The following is a 21,619-nucleotide window of genomic DNA, read 5'->3' on the forward strand; positions in this document are numbered from 1 at the left end:
ATAGAAATCATTATGGAAATGTAGAGAAAGGCAGCCTGGAGATAAATATAAAAATACAGAGGAGCTGTGATGAGGATTGCAGAAAAAAAAAAGGAGAGATGAGTCAGGGGGGGTGGGGGGCAGCGAGGCGGCGAGAGCTTTTAGGGAGGCTCTGCCGTGCTTAGTATTCCACAGGCGTTTCTCAAAGTCAAATCAAGGTCATCATCAGCAGCACCCTCCATCTCTTTCTCTCTGTAGTGCTCGCTCTTATTATCTCCTCTACTTATCTGCGCTTTATAGTCGGCTTACAACCGGCTTCATTAGAAATCTGTTTACGGTGCAGTTTTTTGTTGCGGTTTGTACTCGTGAAACAGTCGGATGTTTGTGAGCACAGAAGCTTCTGCCGATCAAACGTGAATCTGTTATACAGTCCACACCTGAAGTAAAGGATACGTTGTTGTTTTGTTTCTCTATTTTGTTTGATGTTGTGTGTGTAGTTGTCCACTTGATTTGAACATTGTTTATCTCATATTCTGATGTAAACCTGCTCAGCACTCAGTTATTTTAGTCAAAGTCACATTTAATTTTATAGCACGTTTAAAAACAACCGTAGTTGACCAAAGTGTTGTACATAGCTGATCACACAATGCAATTAAACAGGAAATAAAACAGTTCAGACATACACAAACACACATTCATGCTCCAGAGAAGGAGAATAGATGCATCTTTCGCAATGAATGTTTGTTTTCAGCGGTCTCTTTATAAATAAGGAAAGTTTATTCCAGAGCCTGGGAGTCGCCACTGCAAAGCCTCGGTCACCTCCTTCGTTTTTGCATCTGGATCGTGGACTTTCTAAAAGAAGCTGGTCTGAAGACCTTGTAACTCTAACTGGGAGTTGAAGGCTTAAAAGTCTGTCTTAAAAGCCATTTAAAATCGTAAAAACAAACAATAAAATCCTAAAACCAATCCTAAATTGGACAGGAAGCTAGTGTTAGGAGGCCAGAGCTGGTTCGATGTGATCACGTTCCCTCTTTCAGTGAAAAGATTTTATCCTTAATTGAATGTGCTGAAGCTCAGTGCCAGAAGAGCTAAAGATGTTTAACAATCTATATACAAGAGTTTAAAACATAACACAGTCCAGATCTCTAATGTGTGCACTCACAGACGCACGTTAATAGTCTAGAGTAGGCAAGGAAGGGTCGCTGCGTTGTGTATAGCTCTAAAAGGAAGTAAGAAGACACACACAGCATCTCACAAAGAATCTCTGACCTTTTGTCAGCGGATTTCTGTCTGATGCTCGACTTGACTTATCCAAACGTGTGAAGCACATTTTCAGCCTGCTGCTAAAAAAAATAGCAGTAAAAAATTCTGCGGCACCTACAGTAACCTTTCCGCTTCCTCAAGATAAGAGAGCGCCAACAACAATGTGTCCGACCACACCTCATTTTAAACCTCACACACTGCCATGTCCCCTTTTTCAGATGTGTGCGTGTGTTTTTGCTATTCAAACAATGTGCGTGCGTGGATGAGGGGGGAATGACAGCTGTGTTAGTGTGAAACCGGCTGCTCGTCACTGGTGGAGCTCTCCGTCTTTGATGCGCAAAGGTCGGCGATTGCATTTTTTCATAGCAGAGTTTAGCTAACGAGATGTTTCAGTTTGTTTTTTTTTTCCAGGCTTGGTTTTTCTCTGGCGCCCTGCGGGGGAAGCGCAGCACAGACTTAGAAAAACGCCGGTCCAGAGGCTTTAGGCTTATTACACTCGCTCAGTGCTGATGCTGCAGCAACACTGAACCAACTGGCTGAAGTTTTAATACATGCACATCCAAGCCTTCTTCCCTTGTTAGTGGTATCTGTTCACCTAGTGTGAGTTAAGTGTGTGTTTAGGTGTGTGTGTGTGTGTGTGTGTGTCTTGGAGCATGTGCACTGTGTGTTATCTCCCACACCTGTCGACTGGAGGCATCACGAACACCTGCAGCCCCTTGGCAAACAGCAGTGAGTCAGACTGCAACGAGGGCAGATCATTCAGATCAAACAATAGGTTTGACAGCACCGGTTTATAAATTATTCAAATACAGTCTGCTGGTGAAACATTCACTTTACTGGGGAGTTGCCTGACTTGTACAGTTTTCCTTTGTGAGTGTGAAGCAGTGAGTTTGGGAATCTTTCCTGTATAATATTCACATTTCAGATGTGTAGAATTTTATTATGTGATTTCTGCTTTGTTTGTTTGTTTAGATGGCGAACGAAGCAGAATTTGGACTATTCCTTCCTCATGATGTACGCGGTGAACAAAGGGGTTTATTACGTCCAGGTATGTGATAAGTGTTTCTACGGTCACGTGTTGCAACACAAAGCCATGTAGACAATTAATGACAAATATCAGCTTAAAAAAAACTTGGTTTGCACACTTCAATTCAATTGAATAAACTTTATTTGTCTGCACATAACTAGTCCAAGATAAGCTTTACCACCCACAACATACAATGAATAAAGAAGCGGCATCAGTGCAAAGAGAAAAATGTAACACTTTATAATAAGTACACACTATTAAGCATAGTTAAACATTAGTTCAGCATTAAATACTGAATTCATCATTTATAACACATGAATTCTCATTAGTATGTAGTTTATAAACACAGTAAAAATGTTTTACTCATCAGTGATAAGCACTAACTGTAATAACTAATGCTTAATAGTGTGTACTTATTATAAAGTGTTACTGTTTTTTTTTCTTTGCACTGATGCTGCTTCTTTATTCATTGTATTTTTTTCTCCATGTGGTAAAGCTTATCTTGCACTAGGTGTGTGCAGACAAATAAAGTTTATTGAACAGTGGTTCACAGTAACAACAAACCGGGTAAATGACACTACACATAAATGGTTGTAAAACAGATGGTTGTAGTGCCTTAAAAACTGCTCCAGCAGAGGCTACATGGAAATATTGATCAAAATATTGATCAAAATTGAAATATAGTCGGTGTGCATTGTTTCAGCCATTTATCAGAGCTACTGTGCATTTATTGTTCAGCCTGAAACTAGTTTTACTTCTTAGCTCGATCCTCTCAGACTTCTACAGTTCTTATCTGCATTAAACAAGGCGTCCAGTTTGTGAATGTTAAAGTTTGCATATTTAAGCTCGGCATTTTGATTTGCCACCACCAGCCATTTAATGTTTTTCAATTTTAATTTATTGAAGAAAGAAGGGACAATGCATATTTATGAACACTTGAATGTAAAATATGCCAGATTGTAGCCCCAGGCTGTTTTTGTTTAACTCTGTTGTTAAATTTCCGGTCTTTCTTGTCTTCTGCATGGGGTGTTTCTCACAACTGGAGGGAAGAGGTATTTCCTCTCTGACAGATACTGCTACTCTAGTTTAGTGTAGTAGTGACTCAGCGTTGTGTTTTTTTTTTTAGTTTAGTTCAGAGTGACGTCCCCGTGTGAACATAGAGGAGTCTCCCCCGCTGCTTCTCTCCTCCTTTTATTCCACCAGCGATAAACTCCCAACTGTTCGAGTGTCTGCTGCTCTCTCACGCTGTGTTTTCTTTCTCTACACTACACCTGCTCCGTCAGCTGGAGGATGACATCGTGGCCAAGCCCAACTACTTTGCCACCATGAAGAACTTCGCCCTGCAGCTCTCGTCGGAGGACTGGATGATCCTGGAGTTCTCTCAGCTGGGCTTCATTGGTACGGTCCATTAAGCGCCCGATCAATATCCAGCTTCCTGTCAGATGAAGTCAGATCTCTGTAATCATCTGATGTCAAAGTCAAACACACACTCACATTCTTCACTTTAATGATTTTCTACAAGGTTGTTATCAACTCATTTTTTATTACAGTATATCAGTATTTTCCATTCCAATAGACGAGGCGTTCATAAATTGTGAGTCAAATCCAGCTTTTGGCAGACGCACAGCAGAGCGGCCAGGAAAAACAGTATGGAAATTATATTGATCACTTTGAAAACTAGGTCATTGTAAAGTGAAATTAATTAGCTGGGAAAGGAAAATGCAAGTCCAAATTGAGCACGCCACTACAGTGCCTAAATAAAGAATGAGGATTTATTTTTAGTCCAAGTGAAACTTCTGTTTCCTTTTTTTTTTTTTTTTTTTCATTCAAATTGAGCATGCACATAAATGGCTCAAACAATGACGATTCTTTTCAGAGCCCATTTGTTAGTGATTAACTAAACACAATCTCACATGAGTATTTTAATAATCTGCAACTTTGTTTTAAATTAGCAATCTGTGTGTTCCTAAATGAGGGTATAGTTGTAATTGTGTGCAGATCTGCGTTTAAAATTAAAGTGTTCGACTGTAGATCAATGAGTTTAACTAGACTGATGATTAACCCCTAATTTATTGCTGTAATACACTGAGAAGATTTAATATTTGTTAAGCTGGACTCTGGTTCCCTGGAGGGTTTGTTACAGCTGGTATAATGGATGATGGGATATAAAAAGCAAAAGATATTGTCAACATTTTGTATTAGATTCGTATCGTCCTTTATCTGAGTGGAGTGTGTGTGAAACCAGGCAGAAAATGCATTACGGTAGTTATCTGCCCATAATGGACACTTGATGTTTGAAGCAGGCAACTGGAACAATTTTCCTCCTGTTTCCAGCCTTAATCTGATATTTCAAGAGACATTGTTTCCATGAGAAGACAATAATTTGCCGTATATTAATTCCAGTTGATACTTCCTCTTGTTTTTATTTACAGCGTGGCAACAAGTCCCATAAGTCCTCTTCACGGTTTAATCATCTCGTTGCAAATAATTGGCTGTTAATGACGCTGGGTTCTTCTGAGCAGAATCAGTGAGCATCTAATAAAAAACCTCCTCTTTCTTTCTCTCTCGTTTCCTTCAGGGAAAATGTTCCAGGCTCCAGACCTGAACCTCATCGTCGAGTTCATCTTCATGTTCTACAAGGAGAAGCCCATCGACTGGCTGCTGGACCACATCCTCTGGGTCAAAGTCTGCAATCCTGAAAAAGATGCGGTGAGCACTGCTGCCGTGGTTACTGTGTGTGGACTGGATATTATTATGGAGCAATCAGCGTGTGAGGAGGAACAGGTGTGATATTTCCGACCGCTCTGCTTTTTTCCAGAAACACTGCGAGCGTCAGAAATCCAGCCTGCGTGTGCGGTTCAGACCCTCCCTGTTTCAACACGTGGGACTCCACTCGTCTCTCGCCGGAAAGATCCAAAAACTCACAGTGAGTCCGACACGGCCCTTGAAAATGATGCTGGCTCCTTTCTGTAGAAAAAAAAATGAGATAACAGCACTAACCTCCTCTCTCCATCTGTGTCTGTAGGATAAAGATTTCCTGAAGCCGCTGCTCCACAAGATGCACGTCAACCCCCCAGCCGAGGTTTCCACGTCAATGAAGGTATCACCCCATAGACATACGTAAGACTAGATGGCTCGCCTGACTTGATGCTGCTGCCTAATGACACGGCGTTGCCACACGGCCTCCATCTTGGCTCAGTCAACTCGCTTCCTCAGAGCATACTAAAATAACCAGAACTTGATTTTCACTCGGTTTGTTATGAACGTCACAAATGCTGTTATGATACTACATACTTCAAATCATGAATAATTTGGCCCATTGCCATAATCCCTATAGTCTTAGCAGTAGGTTCGTTACCTTTAAAATTCATTGCAAGCTATTTTTAGAACGGCGGAGCAGAGCCGTGAGCTGCTCAGAGCTACTAATGGGATTTCTTGGTTTCCCTCTGAACAAGTTGTGACCTGCACAATCACTATGAGATAATAACGGAGCGTTACGAGACAGAGTTGTTTTCGAGGTAAATTCATGCAAAACCGCTGATGCGCTTTTCCGTAGGGGGCAGTCTTTCACCAAGCAGTCTCTGCAAAACAACTCTGTCTTGTAATGTTGCATTATTATCTCATAGCGTGGTGAATGTGCAGGTCACAACTTGTCCACCAGAGCATTTTGGAGTTGTTGGATTGTGTATTTGATGAGTTTGATGAGGGAAACCAAGAAATGCAGCTCGCAGCTCTGCTCCGCTGTTCTTGAAATAGCTTAAACCGACAATTAAAGGTAACGAACCTACACCTAAAACTATAGGGATTATGGCAATGGGCCATTTAAAGTAATAGCTATATACGGACAAAATATCCCAGGGTAATGAATAGTTTTTTTGAGTGCAGATGACTGGATCACCAATCTGGTGCAGCCAGAGTCAGAGCAAGTTGCCTCACCCAATATGGCCGCCTGTGAGTTACGTCTGCATGTAAATCTGTGATCAATATATAAAACCAAACATGTGTGTTGTGTCTCACAGGTCTATCAGGGTCACACGCTGGAGAAGACGTACCTAGGGGAAGACTTCTTCTGGGCCATTACTCCGACTACAGGAGACTACGTCCTCTTCAAATTTGACAGACCTGTTAGCATAGAGAGGTAAACGTGACGGAGGACTTTGTTATAGTGTGTGCTACTGTTCTCCACATGATTTGAATGCAAAATGAGCAGCTCTTTTAACATTCAAATACTGTGGAGAGCATGTAGAGCACAGCCCGACATATGTACTACTATTATTATTATTATGAAGGTAACATTTTCACCTACAGCCAGAGGCAAAATTGTGCTTCCCTCCACTGATTGAGGTTTAGCTTTAGAGTGTGTGTATGTGTGCAGTGTGTGTGTGTGCAGTGTGTCTCCGGGGATCAGGGTGAGCTAATGAGAGTGCTCTAAAATAAGCGTTCTCAGGCCGGCATGCAACTCTCTGTGGAGCCGGGGTAGAAAGAGAGGAGCGAGACAGTGAATATAAAGGGACCTGATAGCTGATGATAGACTGATGGCTGAGAGCAGACCAAAAAAAAAAAGAAAAAAGGACGATAATATTTGCCGATGTGTCAACGTTGCGGTGATTGTGTCCACTTCTCCCGCAAAAGATTATGTTAGCGAGTGCGGCGAGAGACTGTCAGTCTCTAAGAAAGTAAGTGGCAGCGAGTGGGAAAGAGTCCATCCACCGTTCCACTGTCTGATTCTGAAGTGTCTCGCCTCTACTTTTGAGTGACACCGTTTGCACTCGGCCAGACTGTATTGCTTTTCTGATTAGACATCTCATCAGCAGTTGGTTGAGAGATACAGTTTTTTTTTAGTTTTTTTTTATCATCTGTCACTGCCTCCGTCTCTGGCCTGCGTCCTCGCTCAGTCTCCTACTCTCTGGCTGTCAAACGTTTTGATACGAGTCACAAACTCTGAGTGAGGACAGATAAAGTAAAGGGAAGCACAATCAGGTACCTCTTTGAATCTTCTCAGCTGTCATCCCCTCCAAAAAAAACATTTCTCTGCTTTTCTTGGCTAGAAAAGACAGAAATCCTAGACTTTTTAATGTTAGAAACCTGTAGCTGTGACCTGAATATGAGATCTAAGAAGCATAAGCTTTGAAATTTTTATCATCCATATCCTCCTTTGAGTATACGCAGTGTGTGTATATCAGGGTTATTATAGTTCACTAAAACTAAGACTAAAACTAAAACTAGCAGTGAAAACATAGTTTAGTGAACTGAAATAAAAGTAAAAATGACAACTTTTCCAAAAATGAGAACTAAATAAAGACTACAATGAACAATGTAAAACTAAACTGAATGTCAGGTAACATCAGCTTAGTTTTAGTTTTCTTAGAGATTTTAAAGTTGCAGGAAGAAAATGCTGCAGCTCAAAATGGGACGACTTTGAGTACGACCCATAGATAAGAGTAAATGTAACATGATGAGGACTGATGGGAACATTATAGGATGCAAGTAAAAGGAAAATATCCCACAAATTTGGAAAGGCTTTCTCCTAAAACCTGAAAAACTAAGAGTAAAATCGAAACTAGTCAGTTCCTCAAAAATAAAAACTAAACTAAAACTGCTTCATCACTTGTTGAACTCACTAAAACTAAACTGAAGAAAGAAGCGAAAGTGAAAAACTAAATGAAAATAAAAGCTAATGAAAATTGAAAAATGAAAACTATAATAACCTTGGTGTATATACACTTGCGTCCAATTTTTTTTCATTATTGTGTGTGGACATAAATCTGTGTATCTGTGGCAGCAGCTACGAAGTGGGAGCGAGAACGCTTCTATCTGTCAGCGCGAATATTAAAACGAACCCTTGATTTGATTTGTTTGGCAGGTTCCTGTTTCGCAGTGGTAACCAGGAGCACCCGGGGGACAAAATCGAGAACACCACAGTGGAAATACTGCCTGTTTCGGTAGGGGAATATACACACACACACACACGGAGCCGCTCACATGCTCACAAACACACACACACACAGAGTCAGTCACCCCTCTGTGGTGTGATGTGCAAACGGGTCTGATTAGATTACATTGAGTGGTTGGTTTCAGGGACGCAGCACATTGATTATTGACAGGAATGTGAGCGTGACAGAACGGTTTGCCGTGCCAGAGGCGACGCGTTGTGACATTGTGATCCACACCTACAGAAACTCGTATCAGTTCAAGTGCAGCTCAAATGGAAAATCATTAAAAGATTTTAATTTGTGTCATACATTTTATTCTACTGCGTGTGTGTGTTAGGAACCTGGACTGCAGACCAAAGAGAAGTACAAACGAACAGAGGACCGCTTTTACAGAATCGGTAAGTGGATTTGACAGTCTCCTAGCGTTGTGTGTGTGTGTGTGTGTGTGTGTGTGTTAGTGCATACAAACACACTCAGACATCGTGATCAGATTACACACTTACTTGCTGCTCACAGTTACAGTCAGGCGACAAAAAATGTGTGTTCTCAGTCACGGCCTTTTTTCTATTTTTCTTCCTCCAAAATGTTCCTCTTCTATTTATAGTCTTCTTTTCATTTTCTCTGGTTTTGTCCTCACATATTTTATAATTAATAATATGTTTTTGTATCCTAATGTGTTTTTTTTGTTTCTTAGATGTCCTTAAAGATTGTTTAGATAAGATGAAATACAGTATATTGGTTAAATAAAGTAGATGAAGTGGCTCAGTTACAGCGGGGAAAATAAGTATTTGCAGATTTTTCCCCTTATTTCACTTGGTCACATGTAAATTAATTTATAACCTTTATATGATGATATTATTTCTGGGATGTTTTGTTGATATTCTGTCTCTTTCTGTTAAAATAAACTTACCGTAAAAACTACAGACCGTCCATTTCTCTGTGGGAGAGCAATCTTACAAAAACCAGCAGGGGATCAAATACTCATTTCCCCCACTGTGTCACAGTTTTTCTCACTTGAGTCCTCTGGTGAAATATTTGTCCATGCACCTACTAACACCAATACAAATGAGTTTAGTGCGTCATATGTACTTTAATGTGTGTGTGTGTGTGTGTGTGTGTGTGTGTGTGTTTGTCTTTAAACACACAGGTCAGTTTGAGAAGGGAGTGGCAGAGGGGGCTGTAGATCCTTCCTTCAATCCCATTGTGGCTCTTCGGCTTTCTGTTCTCAAAGACTCTGCTGTGTGGGCCATCGTTAGTGAGGTAAGCCAAGTCACACACACACACACACTGTTAAGCAGCTGTTAATCTCTTGTCCAAACACTTGAAATAAAATAAATGAATAAATAAATAAACGCTTGCTCCAGATGCAAACTGCCTCCTCCTCCTCCTCCTCGCATCTAACACGTGTGGCGTTGTGCTCTCCTCCTGCAGATTCATATAAAGAGGATAGCTGGCTGACTCTTCAGGAGGGGGGACATGAATCATGGCCCCTGGGGGACCAAAATCTCCTAGACTGCTTACGCAGGGCCTCTGGCACCTAGCAACCAGCAGTGAAATCATTAGAGCCCACTAGAGTTGCTCGACTGAGCTTGTCTGAGGAAAAGCCACTTCTCTTGTCTGTTCCCCACTCGTCCTAATGTACCTTGTTATTTTTTTTGCTTCTCATCGATCGATCTCTCTCTCCCCTTTTTTTTTCTTTCTGCATCTCTCCCTCACTCTTGTGCTCTTAATTCATTTGTGAGAATGTGAATACTACTGTCTAAAAGAACAACAGCAGAGTGTGTGAAGACATCTGCCCTCCTCCTCCTCCCCCCGTCCCTCCCAGCTCTGGCTCTGAACGTGACTGTGTTGCTCAGCAGCTTTTTGAAACACAATCAGAAAACGGTCTGCTGGAAACGAACGAGGAGAAACCATCACGTCTGGGGAGAGAACCAGTCACCTGGCCACTGGTGTCGATGCTGCCAAAATCCTCCTGTTACTTAATGCTGCCACCTTGGGGCGAGCTGGGGCATTGCACTGTCACTAGCGCCTCAGCGAAGAAGCCCCTCTCCCCCTCCTCCTCCTCCTCCACCTCCTCCATGATCAAGAATGTTGTCATCACTCATGGCCAGTTGCTCTCTGTTCTCGGCAGAGATGACGGAAGCTCTAGATCAACACCAGCCCAAACGAAAAAAATATGTTTTTTTCTTTTTTCCTCCTCGAGTATTGTAAGTCACTTAAATACTCCACTTGTCCTGAGACACCAACTCAGGACGAGCTCTTTCTTTCCAAACTGCTCCTTGATCCTGCCTGCAGCCAGTCGGTGTCGACTTCGACCAACTTTGGCCAGATTCTGTGGTAATTAACTTCAGTCCATCAAGAAAATAAGTAACATGACACCATATCAATCTCACCTCCTGTCTGACAGGCTGTGTATGACCTCAGTGTCCATTTATATAGTATACCAATCAGACATTGCCTTGGCGTCATTTTCCCGAAGGAATATATTGTTATATTGATATATTATTACAGCTTTGACGATCTATGAAGGTGATTTAATTTATTTGAAATAAATCTTTAATTTGTACAAGAGGTAAAATATATTTTTATTCTATTAAGAGATGTTTATGGTAGTTCAGAACCTGTTTTATTTGTGAACTGTTTTTTGTTTTTGTTGGGTTTTTTTTTTTTTATTACTATTGCGATTGTACATTTTAATTTCAGAACAGCTTCTTGTGAAATTGCTTCATCTGCAAGTAGCAAGTAGCACGGTTACGTCTCTTTTCACTTGAAGTGAAATGTTTAGAGTTAAAAAACGATTCATTTTCACTGTAAAAAAAAACAAAACTAAATGGAAGGAGAGTTGTGATTAGATTCTTATGAAGTAGTTGTGGGTCAAAATTAGAAAAAAAATGTGCCTTATATCCAAGTTCCCTTGAAATTGTCTCAGCAGCATTATTCCAATCTGTTCCCTCATACTTACTTACGCCTACACTTTAACTGCTGGAGATCATGATATTTAAACTAAAAATAACACGTACAGTCCAGTTGGCGATTGGATGTCAGAGGCACTCTTATGTGTTATGCTGAGTGAAAGTGGTACTGGAGGGTTTTTGTACCAGATTTACCATCTGCATGATTTTGCACTGCCTTTTCCACTTTTATGTTACCATCACGCCTCCTCCCCACCACACACACACACACACACACACAACCATTATACTTAAAATTTTTCCATTTTTTTGCACAGATACCCATTTCACTGACTCCTCCAAATCCACTTTTCCAACCGTTTTATTTTGTCCAGTCGCATATCTTTATTCTCTGATTGGACAGAGTACTATGACTACTGATCACTGCAGTTTCGCCTTTTTTTGTGGTATGATTTGGCTGAAGGTTGTGCAGTACTTTCACTGATTGTAAATCTATAAAACAACAAGTATCTCTTTGTCTCTCACTCGATCTTTTGCCTAAACTGTTCATTGGAGTTCCTTGGACATCATTTTGTGTTCTTGTGGCCAATGTTGTGAGTGGAAGCTATTTTTTTTTTTAAGTGAAACCTCACTCATCTTACATGTCAGTGGTTTATTCAAGGGGGTCATGAAGTGCCTTTTTGATGATGAAACTGATATGGGAGTGTGACGTTTACTCATCATGCTTGTTTACATGCATGATTTATTATTTGTAATTTATTATAAACAATGTTTGTTTGGTTGTTGGGTTTTGTTTTTTTGATCAGAGCAGGTTCTTCCGCCCCCCGATCAAACCATCTACACTAGAGCTGTACTCTTAAACACATAAGCATTTCACACTCTGCCTCATACTCATGTTCTGTTACTTGGTATAGGATGGGAGAAAGCCATTTAAAGGGTGGACTATGTTGTTTTTTGAAGGGTAAAAGACACTTTAAATACTTTACTCAAAGGATTGGCTTCCACCCCTTTACCCGGCATCCACACATGGAAACTGAAACTGAGTGCATGAAATCAGCATGAACAGTCATATGATCCCTCTTTCTGTATTTGTTGAATGTGGACAGGAGACAAAAAAAAACAAACAGGAACTCTTCCCATGCTCGACAAACACCCATCAGTTCATGTGCCTTCATCATATACATGTGAATGCCTACGTCTGATGATTATGACATCATTTTTCATGGACATCTTTGAAATAAATGATAAAAGTTGTTAGAAATCATGGCCATTTTTTGTGTTTTTATTTTTTTTGTTCTGCTTTAGCTACATTATTCATGCCATCTTTGCATCACCAGGTTTTGAAGAAACAATCAAAAATCTTTTTGTCATCGTCATGAATTCATCTGTAAACATTGCAAACATGACCACAAAATTCAGTCTTTTTTGTTTACATTTTGACAGAGAAAGCGTGGGGGGAAAAAACTACGAGTTCTCCCAGCATGCATTGGTTCTTCTTGCGCCGTCTATTTCCGTTTTCCCATCATGCAACTTCAGAAAACATGGTGGCCGAGTTGTACACAGCAGCAGCACTTATGTCATTGCAGGTAAACGCGCCGATTCTCGCTCTTGTGAGTGTTTAAATCAGGAAACAGCAGGGTTTAAAGTGAAGCGTACGAGATGCCGAAGTATTACGAGGACAAAGAGCCGGATAACAGAGCCTGTGCCGGCGTCAGAGAGGACTTCAAGGCCTGTCTCCTCCAGCACGACTGCGTTGTAAAGGTAAGAGCCACAGACGTCCTCTAATAATAAAGATTATTCTAGAGGTATTCAACCTGCAGAGAGAGATTTAAAATGCTGTCAACTGGCAGATGACACCACTATTTTCTTAAATAATGAAAGAAAAACCGGACAATTTGACAGAAATAGAATGGTACTTGTGTTGTATCATCAAGATGTCGTATCGTATCTGGGCATTAAGATATGCAAGAATCAAAAGGAAAGAGTAGACTGGAATTTAAATTCACTCATTGAGAAGATATATTTAAAAAATAATAATAATAATAATAATAAAGAAAATGACATGTGTTTATTAAGAGATTATCAATCACTGGACGGATACTGTTGTCTAAAAGTGAATGGTCTATAGCCTACAGCTATGGTAGCCTATTATGTTCCACAAGAAGTAAAACTGCCTTAGCCTATATACAACTTTATATGGAAACAGAAACCTCACCAATTAAAACGAACAGTATTGTGTAACCCATACTGCCAAGGGGGCTTTTAGCACTTACGTGATTTTTAAAATTATCTGGATAAAGAAATATGTGCAAGGTAAAAGGAAATTATGGTAGGGAACTTGAAAAAAAAAAAAAAAAATACGGTGGCCCTGAAGGCCGCTCAAAGATACAAACGCGCTACAAATTTCCGGAATCCAAAGGCAGGTGCATCACTTTTTAAAGGCCCCCTATGAAAACACCTCCGTTGTTGTGAATATATGTGTTTTTATATGTTGACAAACTGAAGCTACGGAAGAGCATTGGGACTTGTTTTTTTTTTTTAAGATTCTCAGATAAAAAGAAATACTGACTTTTAATCTCAAGACTTTTTTTCTCAGAAATTCTGAGTTTTTTATCTCAGAATCTTAAAAAAAAAAAAAAAAAAAGATGCTGTTTGAATGCAGGTTTTATTCATTTTTATATTTTCAGAATTTGTGTTGGTTAAATGTTCAATAAAAATTACAATCATTTATAAATGCCAGTCATAACAAGGTGTCAAATTCTGTGTTACGTGTTCATCTACTGGTTGCAGTCAACTTGAATCTGAAAATATTTAAGGCGTGAGAGAGAAGCACCCAGATGTATTAATGGGGAAAAAAAACTGGTGTCTTTATATGTTTTAGGAGGGGAAGCTGCCCAGTGAGTGTTTGAAGGAAGGCCACTGCAAAGCCCTGCAGACATCTTTCTTTGAGTGCAAGAGGTCAATGGTAAGTGTGATAATTACGCTGCACTTGCAAAAACAAATAATGAAAATAGAACCCGTCCTATTAAATTTAAGCTAGGATGGAGGCAAGACATTTGGGAGCTGAAGAAAACAACTTTCTCTGCTTTACCAAAACAAAGCTACATGCTGATATTGAAAACAAATGTGTCTTTGCTCGGTTTTAATTAAATCACATTTTCTTACAGAGAGGTTATTATAACTGTGTCCTCTTATTTGCAGCTCGACACGAGGTCAAGATTCAGAGGAAGAAAAGGATATTGATGAACCCTCTGAATGTTGATGCTGCTGCATGAATGAAAAATGACCCTGCTCACGGGTCAGAGTGAGTGTGTGTGTGTGTGCAGCGTTTAAACCTCATCCACAAGACATGCGGGCAGCAGTCGACGACCATGGATTAACTACGCATCTGTAAAATGCTGCAGTGCTGGGATAAAACAAAGACTAAAGCTGGAGCTTCTGGCATCTTGATTCCTTTAAATATATTGTGTTATTTCATTTGAGTGTGAGTGTTTTAATTATGGAAAACAGAGAAGCAAATAAAAGAGACTTTCTATCAAAACTTTATTGTGATGTTATTATACAAAAAAACTTAATTATAAGATTAGTTATCAAAATACTACTATAGTGAAATATTAATACAGTCATACGAAATTGGTCCTTGCTGTTATTTCAAAGAATCCATCATCATTTGCTCGAACATCTTCATATCCACCTTCTTGACGATGAAAGCCTTGTGAGTCTTCTTCAGTAAGTCCACAGTGTCGACCACCATCATCCCTCTGGTGTGTGTGCCTGTCAGCTCCACGGTAACCGGATGCCGGTCGGTTTCTAGGATAAATGAGTCGTTTACGGCGGCCGCCATGGCGTACGAGTCGCAGGAAATGAAACCATTGCCGCCAACAAACTCTTTCTCAAAGCGTTCGCTGTTGCAAGCGTCGATGCTGTGGCGGAAGATGCGCTCCATGAAGCGAGCTTTGGCGGTGTCCTGTGCCAACCAGGCGTCGCAAAACTCCTGTCGATGCAAGAAGAAAGGTCAACACAAGGTTATAAGTACACTATTACTACAACAATACACCTTTTTCTTTATTTCCATTACTTTTTTACATTGTAGATTCAAACTGAAGACATCAAAACTATGAAAGAACACACATGGAGTTATGTAATAAACACAAAAGTGTGAAACAAAGCGGAATATGTTGTATATTTATGATTTTTCCAAGTAGCCACCTTTTGCTTTGATGGCAGCTTTTTGCACACTTTTGATTCTGTGGTCGTCGCCTGGAACGGTTTTTGTTCTCCAACAGTATCGAAGGAGTTCCCAGAGGAGCTGAGCACTTGTTGGCTGTTTTGCCTTCACTCTACAGTCCTACTCATCGCAAAAACCATCTCACTTGGGTTTATGTCGGGTGACGGATAACAGTTCTGTTTTAATTACAGGGTGCTTGCGCAGGTCTTGAAAGTCTTAAGAAGTATCGAATTTCAAATCACTCTTTTCCAGACCTTGAAAAGTCTTGAAAACGGTCTGGAAATAAATTGAGCTCTCAGTGGAAATGTCAAAATATGCACAATTTTTTATATTTATTTATTTGTAATTTCTGATCCTTCAGGGCTCATGTTTTCACTACACATTGTTCTGTTGTAAATAAAATGTGTAGTTTGGTTGTGCTGCAACCAAACTACACAGCTTTTAAGTGATCGGCTCAAAACTGCATGAGTTTGAGCTCTTAAAAACATAATGATTAGCTTTGAAAAAATCTGGATTTTTTTATTTGGGAATAGGACAAGCACCCTAAATTAACACTTTTGTGTTTACTATGTAAGTCCATATGTGTTCCTTCATAGTTTTGTTGTCTTAAATATGAATCTACAGTGCAGAAAGTAATAAAAATAAAGAAAGACCATTGAATGGGAAGATGTGTCCAAACTATTGACTGCTACTGTATTAGAAATCTTTTGAATGTGTGAAAGATGAAATCTCACCCAGGACAGTTTGCTGTAACAGGTAAACTCCCAGCAGATCAAGTACATCGGACACTGGTAGTCGTTCAATACGATGTAAGCAGCTTCTGGATCGGCAGCAAAGTTGAACTCGCCGCACACCGTGGTGTTTCCTCGAGCTGGAAAAACAAACCACTGATGATTACACACTGAAATTTAATTACAATTACAAAACCAAGCTTCATTCATTCATTCATTCATTCATTCACTCACTCACATACCTATTTAAAGGGATAGTTCAACATTTTGGCAAATTGGCCCATTGCCATAATCGCTATAGTCATAGCAGTAGGTTCGTTACCTTTATTTGTCGGTGTAAGCTATTTTTAGAACGGAGGAGCGGAGCGGCAAGCTGCTCAGAGCTACGCTACAGAGACTAAAGGAATTTCTTGGTTTCCCTCATCAAACTCATCAAATACACAACCCAACAACTCCAAAACGCTTTTATGGACAAGTTGTGACCTGCACAATCACCACGCTATGAGATAATAATGGAACGTTACGAAACAGAGCCGTTTTCGAGGTAAATACAGGGTAAATACAGAGTCTGCTTGCTGAAAAAGTGTCCCTGAAGGCAACGCGCATCAGCGGTTTTGCATGAATTTACCTCTAAAACAGCTCCGTCTCGTAACGTTCCGTTATTATCTCATAGCATGGTGATTGTGCAGCTCACAACTTGTCCACGACAGCCTTTTGGAGTTGTTGAGTTGTGTATTTGATAGTATTGAGTTTGATGAGGAAAACCAAGAAATTCCCTTAGCCTCCATAGCGTAGCCCTGAGCAGCCTGCCGCTCCGCTCCTCCGTTCTAAAAATAGCTTACACCGACAATTAAAGGTAACGAACCTACTGCTATGACTATAGCGATTATGGCAATGGGCCAATTTGCCAAAATGTTGAACTATCCCTTTAATAAAACAATTGTAAGAACATTAGGTTTTGCATTTACATTATGTCAAATGGGACACCCTAGGAAGCTGTAGAGCTTTTTGAGGGGGGCCTAGGCAATCAATCAATCAATCAATCAATCAATCAATCAATCAATCAATCAATCAATCAATCAATCAATCAATCAATCAATCCTCGTTGTTGATGAATTTTCCCTCCATATTCAGATACATCTGTGCTACAGTCTCTCTCTCTCTCACTGACATTCAGTGTTGCCTCCCATGATGTAGAGCCCTCGCAGTTTGCTTGGTAGCGACGGATCCATCCTCACAGCCAGCGCCAGGTTGGTGAGGGGCGCCGTGGCAACCAGAGATACCTGGGAAACAAAACATGAGATATGAGACACGCAAGAGGCTCATAAACACACACAAAAATAAAAATTGTTGTTGTTGTTGTTGCCACATCACACACACAGACACACACACACACACCTCTCCTGGGTTTTCATTGACGATCCTGATCATAGCTGAAACGGCGTCCTCCTTCTGGACCAGGTCCAGACCGGGAGCGTTGGCGTCGGGAGCGTCTCCCAGTCCGTCCAGCCCGTGGAAGTGTCCGGCATCGATGTTTTTCCCGAGGATGGGCTTAGCGGCTCCTTTAAACACGGGAATCTGGCATGTGACCGAAGCGTGAGAAGGAAGATGAAACATACAGTACCACATGGAAAACATCTGCATGGTTGAATTCATGCTCAACCAGTTGGATTATATAACACATTCCTTCTCTGTAGTGATTTTAAATCCAGTTAAAGCCTTGGATAGAAAACTGATGATAAAGAAATAGGTAATGACATGAAATAAATAAAGCCCCTGTCCTTGTTTAGTGCCCTAAACCTGAAGTATTTTACATCCATAGTTGAGGTGGCCGATACTAATCTGTGATGTCTTTTGTTCAGTTTGATAATGATATCATGCTGAATGTTTGATTTAGTATTAGTTTGATTTAAGTATTATACATTTGGTTCTTTTTTCTCTATTCTTTTTAGTGTTTTATTCACAACTTATGTACATACAGCAGCTTTATGGATGTATATAATAATACATTTTATTTATAATGCGCTTTTACAGATGCTCAAAGACGCTTATATAAAAATAGCAAAATTAAAATACAGAAACAATGTACAATATCTAAAAGAGACATAATAAAATGAAATGGATAAAACTATAGAATAATAGATAGAAGAACTGAATTTAAACATATTTAATTACACTTTAAAAGCCAGTTTAAAAAGGAGGGTTTATAGGAGTGATTTGAAGGTGTGGAGGTTTGTACAGTCTCTAATGGGTTAGTGTATATTTTTTCTGTTTTTTGCTCTTCAATGCCCTTATATATGTAGGCCTGTGCTGTGCTACTGTTGTTGTTGTTAACATTTCCATGTTTCAACACATTCTCTGTTATAAACTGTTTTCTTGTCTGTATAGGCTACAACATCTATTGCACGTCTGCCCGTCCTGGGTGAGGGATCCCTCCTCTGTTGCTCACCCTGAGGTTTCTCCCATTTTTCCCTGTTACAAGGGTTTTCTACAGAGTTTTTCCTCAGTCGATGTGAGGGTCTAAGGGCAGAGGATGTTGTCATGATGCCATGTCAAGCCCTTTGAGCTTGAACTGTTTGTAAAAGCTATTGTAAAAGCTATACAAATTAAAATTGCCTTGCCTTGCCTACTGGATACTTGAATTTCCTTTGCGATCAATAAAGGATCTCTACGTCTAAGTCTGAATGATTTAATTTCCTTTTCCGAGCACTTTGCCACAACTGCAGCTTCTTTGGTGTTAAAACCAGAATCCTGAATCCTGATATGCAACCATGCAACAACGCAGACCTAACAAGGGTCACACTGGGCGTCCAGTCTGATAAGTTCTTGGCGGCAATATGTTGTTCAGTTCCCGCCTTAAGTCATGCGGCCTGAGGAACAACAAGTCATTGTCTGGGCGGGTTCATAAATAGAGCCGCTGTCACATGTTTCGATCTGTGTCGGCCAACAACACTCATGAACAAACACACTAATGTTGGTCTGAATGTGTCATTTTCTAGTAAATTGTGTCACTATTGTCAACACATAACAACATTGCACACCCACCTCCAGTCTTTTACAGGCTTTCAGGACGCGTAGTGTGTTCTTGCACACATTCTCCACTGTGGTGTTTCCATGCACACAGGTGACGCCCAGGAGCTCCACGTTGGGGGCGGCCAGCGCCAACATCATCGCCTGAGCATCATCCACCCCACAGTCCACATCTGCCAGCAGCTTCTTCCTCATCTTGGACCCTGTGGAGGGAGAGAGAGACACAGACTGAAATGACCTCAGTGCCTGCAAGACACTTTTCACTGGACACCTCGGGTCAGTGTTTAACTTTAACCCCTTTTAGTAAATGAATAACCACAAAACTACACTTCATCCACAGACAGACTAACTGTTATCCAGTAACTGACGGTTAAATGAAACATATATGACAGAAGAACAAAACTTACCGGTAGCTGAGTGTGAGACGGAGACACTGCAGTAGTAGCCGGTCGGTGCTCGTCTTCTGACAGACTGGAACCGGTCAGCTGCTAGAAACCTGTGACCGACGAGAGGGCGAATCACTGAATGCGTAACGTTGCATAACAGGAAGTAAAAGTTAATGATACATCTAGTAATCTGACTTTTGGACTTCTTCCTATCTCATCATCAGTTGTGGCCATGGATGTATTATATTATCGGTTGTGGCATAAACACACAACCAGTGCCCTCTCACTAGAAGACTTAATGTAGATAGATAGATAGATAGATAGATAGATAGATAGATAGATAGATAGATAGATAGATAGATAGATAGATAGATAGATGCTTTATTGTCATTGTAAAAGAAAATACAACGAAATTGCCAGTGGCCTCGGCGTCAACAAATGCAAACAAATATACAGTATATAGCCTACACAACCAGTCTGGCCAGCAGGAAAAATAACTATGTAGGCTAACTAAAATGTATAAAAAAATATATATAAATTGGCTAAAAATGTGCTAAGATCTTTAGTATATTTAGTATCAATTATGTTTATTTACTTATGTCTGTAAAAACTCAATCAGAAGTCATAGCACTGAATGTAGAAAAGTAGTTTAATCTGCAAATTTTACTCAGGCACATTTCTGGTCGAAAAACAAAAACAAAAAACAGCACTTTCATCACTGACCAGTAGGCTACACAAAAAGAAATCACTATTGAGGGGACATATTAATATTGATCCATTCACGTTTCCCCTGAAATTACCCTCACATTGAAGTGTCATTCACACAGCTACAATTTAAGAGCATGTTAATAATGCCTTTCACGCGCCCTCAAATCAAATCAAAGTAGCGCCCAAACAACGAGCAACGAGAGGTCAAACAGAGACGTGAACACGCAGCAGCTCTAGTTCCGCGTTGCATCAACATTGCAGCATCCGGTGTGTCTATCTGAGTACTGTCGCCTCACCTGCTCACACAGCTGCTCAAAGTTGTTGTCAAAAATGTTGTTGCAGGCACAAGTCGCACGATCACCGCCATGCACCGTCATGCATCCGACTGGAGACGCCAGGACTTCTGTGCACCACAAACTGCACCGACCTACAGCCCAGATAGGCTACTACAGTCTATATGTTAAAGCCTCGCCAGTCACCAGGGTCTTCACACAGAGGAGAAGAGCCTGTTTTTTTTATTAACTCCGATGTGTGTCTGTATTCTGGTTTCGGTCTTGAGAGCGGATGCGGAATTCACCAAATTCACCAAAGTAAAAGTGTTCACCAACATACAATTTTTTTTTTTTTAAAGACAATAACTTGTAATGCAATTAAATACAATAAAAGAAAAGGGCTAACTTAAAGGCTCGGGGATTTTCTTGTAAATTATATTCTTTAAATTAAAAAGTTTCACCGCATTTTATTAGCTTGGTGCTTTTATTTTGACGGAAAGGCCTGTCCCTCTCGCCCTGGTTCCGGAAACAGCCACTAAACCAAAGACGGTTTATAAATAGAGTATCTTAGACCAGACTAAACGGCCCCAGATCAGAGCGATTGATATAGGCAAGGCAAGGCAAGGCATCTTTATTTATATAGCGCATTTCATACCAAGGCAACTCAATGTGCTTTACATAAAGACAAAACATTAAAAAAAAAGAAGAAGCATAACACAGAATAAAAACAAACAAAACACTAAAAACAGAGTTAAAAGCAAGAGCAAATAAAAGTAAAATAAAAGAAAATAGATAAAGTTCTCAGCTATAAGCATGTGAAAAGAGAAATGTTTTTAACCTGGATTTAAATGTGTTTACAGTTGGGGCTGATCTCAGTTCTGCTGGTAGTTTGTTCCACTATATAACATAAGTTGTAAATCTGGTTGAGTTTGAGAGCTGTGCCATGGAAAAACCCTGTTTGTTTTGAAGAAGATTTCTTCCTTCTTCTTTCTTTCTTAAATGTATATACCAAAAGTCAGCATAATAACTTAGATTTGTTATATATAACAAATCAAAATTAATGCTATATAACAAATTAAATAAACTAACTGTTTAGTGTTTAGGAGGGGAAATTAAGCTTTGAGTAATTGTCATTGTACTGATTAACCTT

At 40.1% G+C, this 21,619-nt stretch overlaps 3 protein-coding genes across 3 annotated transcripts in view; 2 read left to right on the forward strand and 1 right to left on the reverse strand.

Moving 5' to 3' along the window:
• Positions 1-12,378, forward strand: part of mgat4a (alpha-1,3-mannosyl-glycoprotein 4-beta-N-acetylglucosaminyltransferase A) — a 39,752-nt gene extending 27,374 nt beyond the window's left edge. The window contains exons 7-16 of the mRNA XM_085766183.1: positions 2,215-2,290; positions 3,553-3,667; positions 4,848-4,978; positions 5,088-5,195; positions 5,295-5,369; positions 6,289-6,407; positions 8,133-8,211; positions 8,540-8,600; positions 9,350-9,462; positions 9,634-12,378. Of these exons, the coding sequence (XP_085622309.1) occupies positions 2,215-2,290; positions 3,553-3,667; positions 4,848-4,978; positions 5,088-5,195; positions 5,295-5,369; positions 6,289-6,407; positions 8,133-8,211; positions 8,540-8,600; positions 9,350-9,462; positions 9,634-9,660 (904 nt within the window). The 3' untranslated portion in view covers positions 9,661-12,378. The remainder of the gene's footprint in view (positions 1-2,214; positions 2,291-3,552; positions 3,668-4,847; positions 4,979-5,087; positions 5,196-5,294; positions 5,370-6,288; positions 6,408-8,132; positions 8,212-8,539; positions 8,601-9,349; positions 9,463-9,633) is intronic.
• Positions 12,379-12,629: 251 nt separating this feature from the next.
• Positions 12,630-14,564, forward strand: coa5 (cytochrome C oxidase assembly factor 5). Its single transcript, XM_085766185.1, has 3 exons — positions 12,630-12,875; positions 13,996-14,079; positions 14,316-14,564. The coding sequence occupies exons 1-3, from the start codon at positions 12,774-12,776 to the stop codon at positions 14,355-14,357; spliced, it is 228 nt and encodes a 75-aa protein (XP_085622311.1). The 5' UTR covers positions 12,630-12,773; the 3' UTR covers positions 14,358-14,564.
• Positions 14,565-14,639: 75 nt separating this feature from the next.
• LOC146965286 (inosine-uridine preferring nucleoside hydrolase) lies at positions 14,640-20,730 on the reverse strand. Its single transcript, XM_085766184.1, has 7 exons — positions 20,494-20,730; positions 19,511-19,599; positions 19,119-19,306; positions 17,472-17,651; positions 17,245-17,356; positions 16,077-16,213; positions 14,640-15,108 (listed from the first exon to the last, which is right to left on the reverse strand). The coding sequence occupies exons 1-7, from the start codon at positions 20,562-20,564 to the stop codon at positions 14,761-14,763; spliced, it is 1,125 nt and encodes a 374-aa protein (XP_085622310.1). The 5' UTR covers positions 20,565-20,730; the 3' UTR covers positions 14,640-14,760.
• Between the last annotated feature and the right edge of the window lie 889 nt (positions 20,731-21,619).

Source organism: Trachurus japonicus, chromosome 21 (genome assembly GCF_045865225.1).
Source record: "Trachurus japonicus isolate A0001 chromosome 21, Traja_1.0".
Classification (NCBI taxonomy): domain Eukaryota; kingdom Metazoa; phylum Chordata; class Actinopteri; order Carangiformes; family Carangidae; genus Trachurus; species Trachurus japonicus.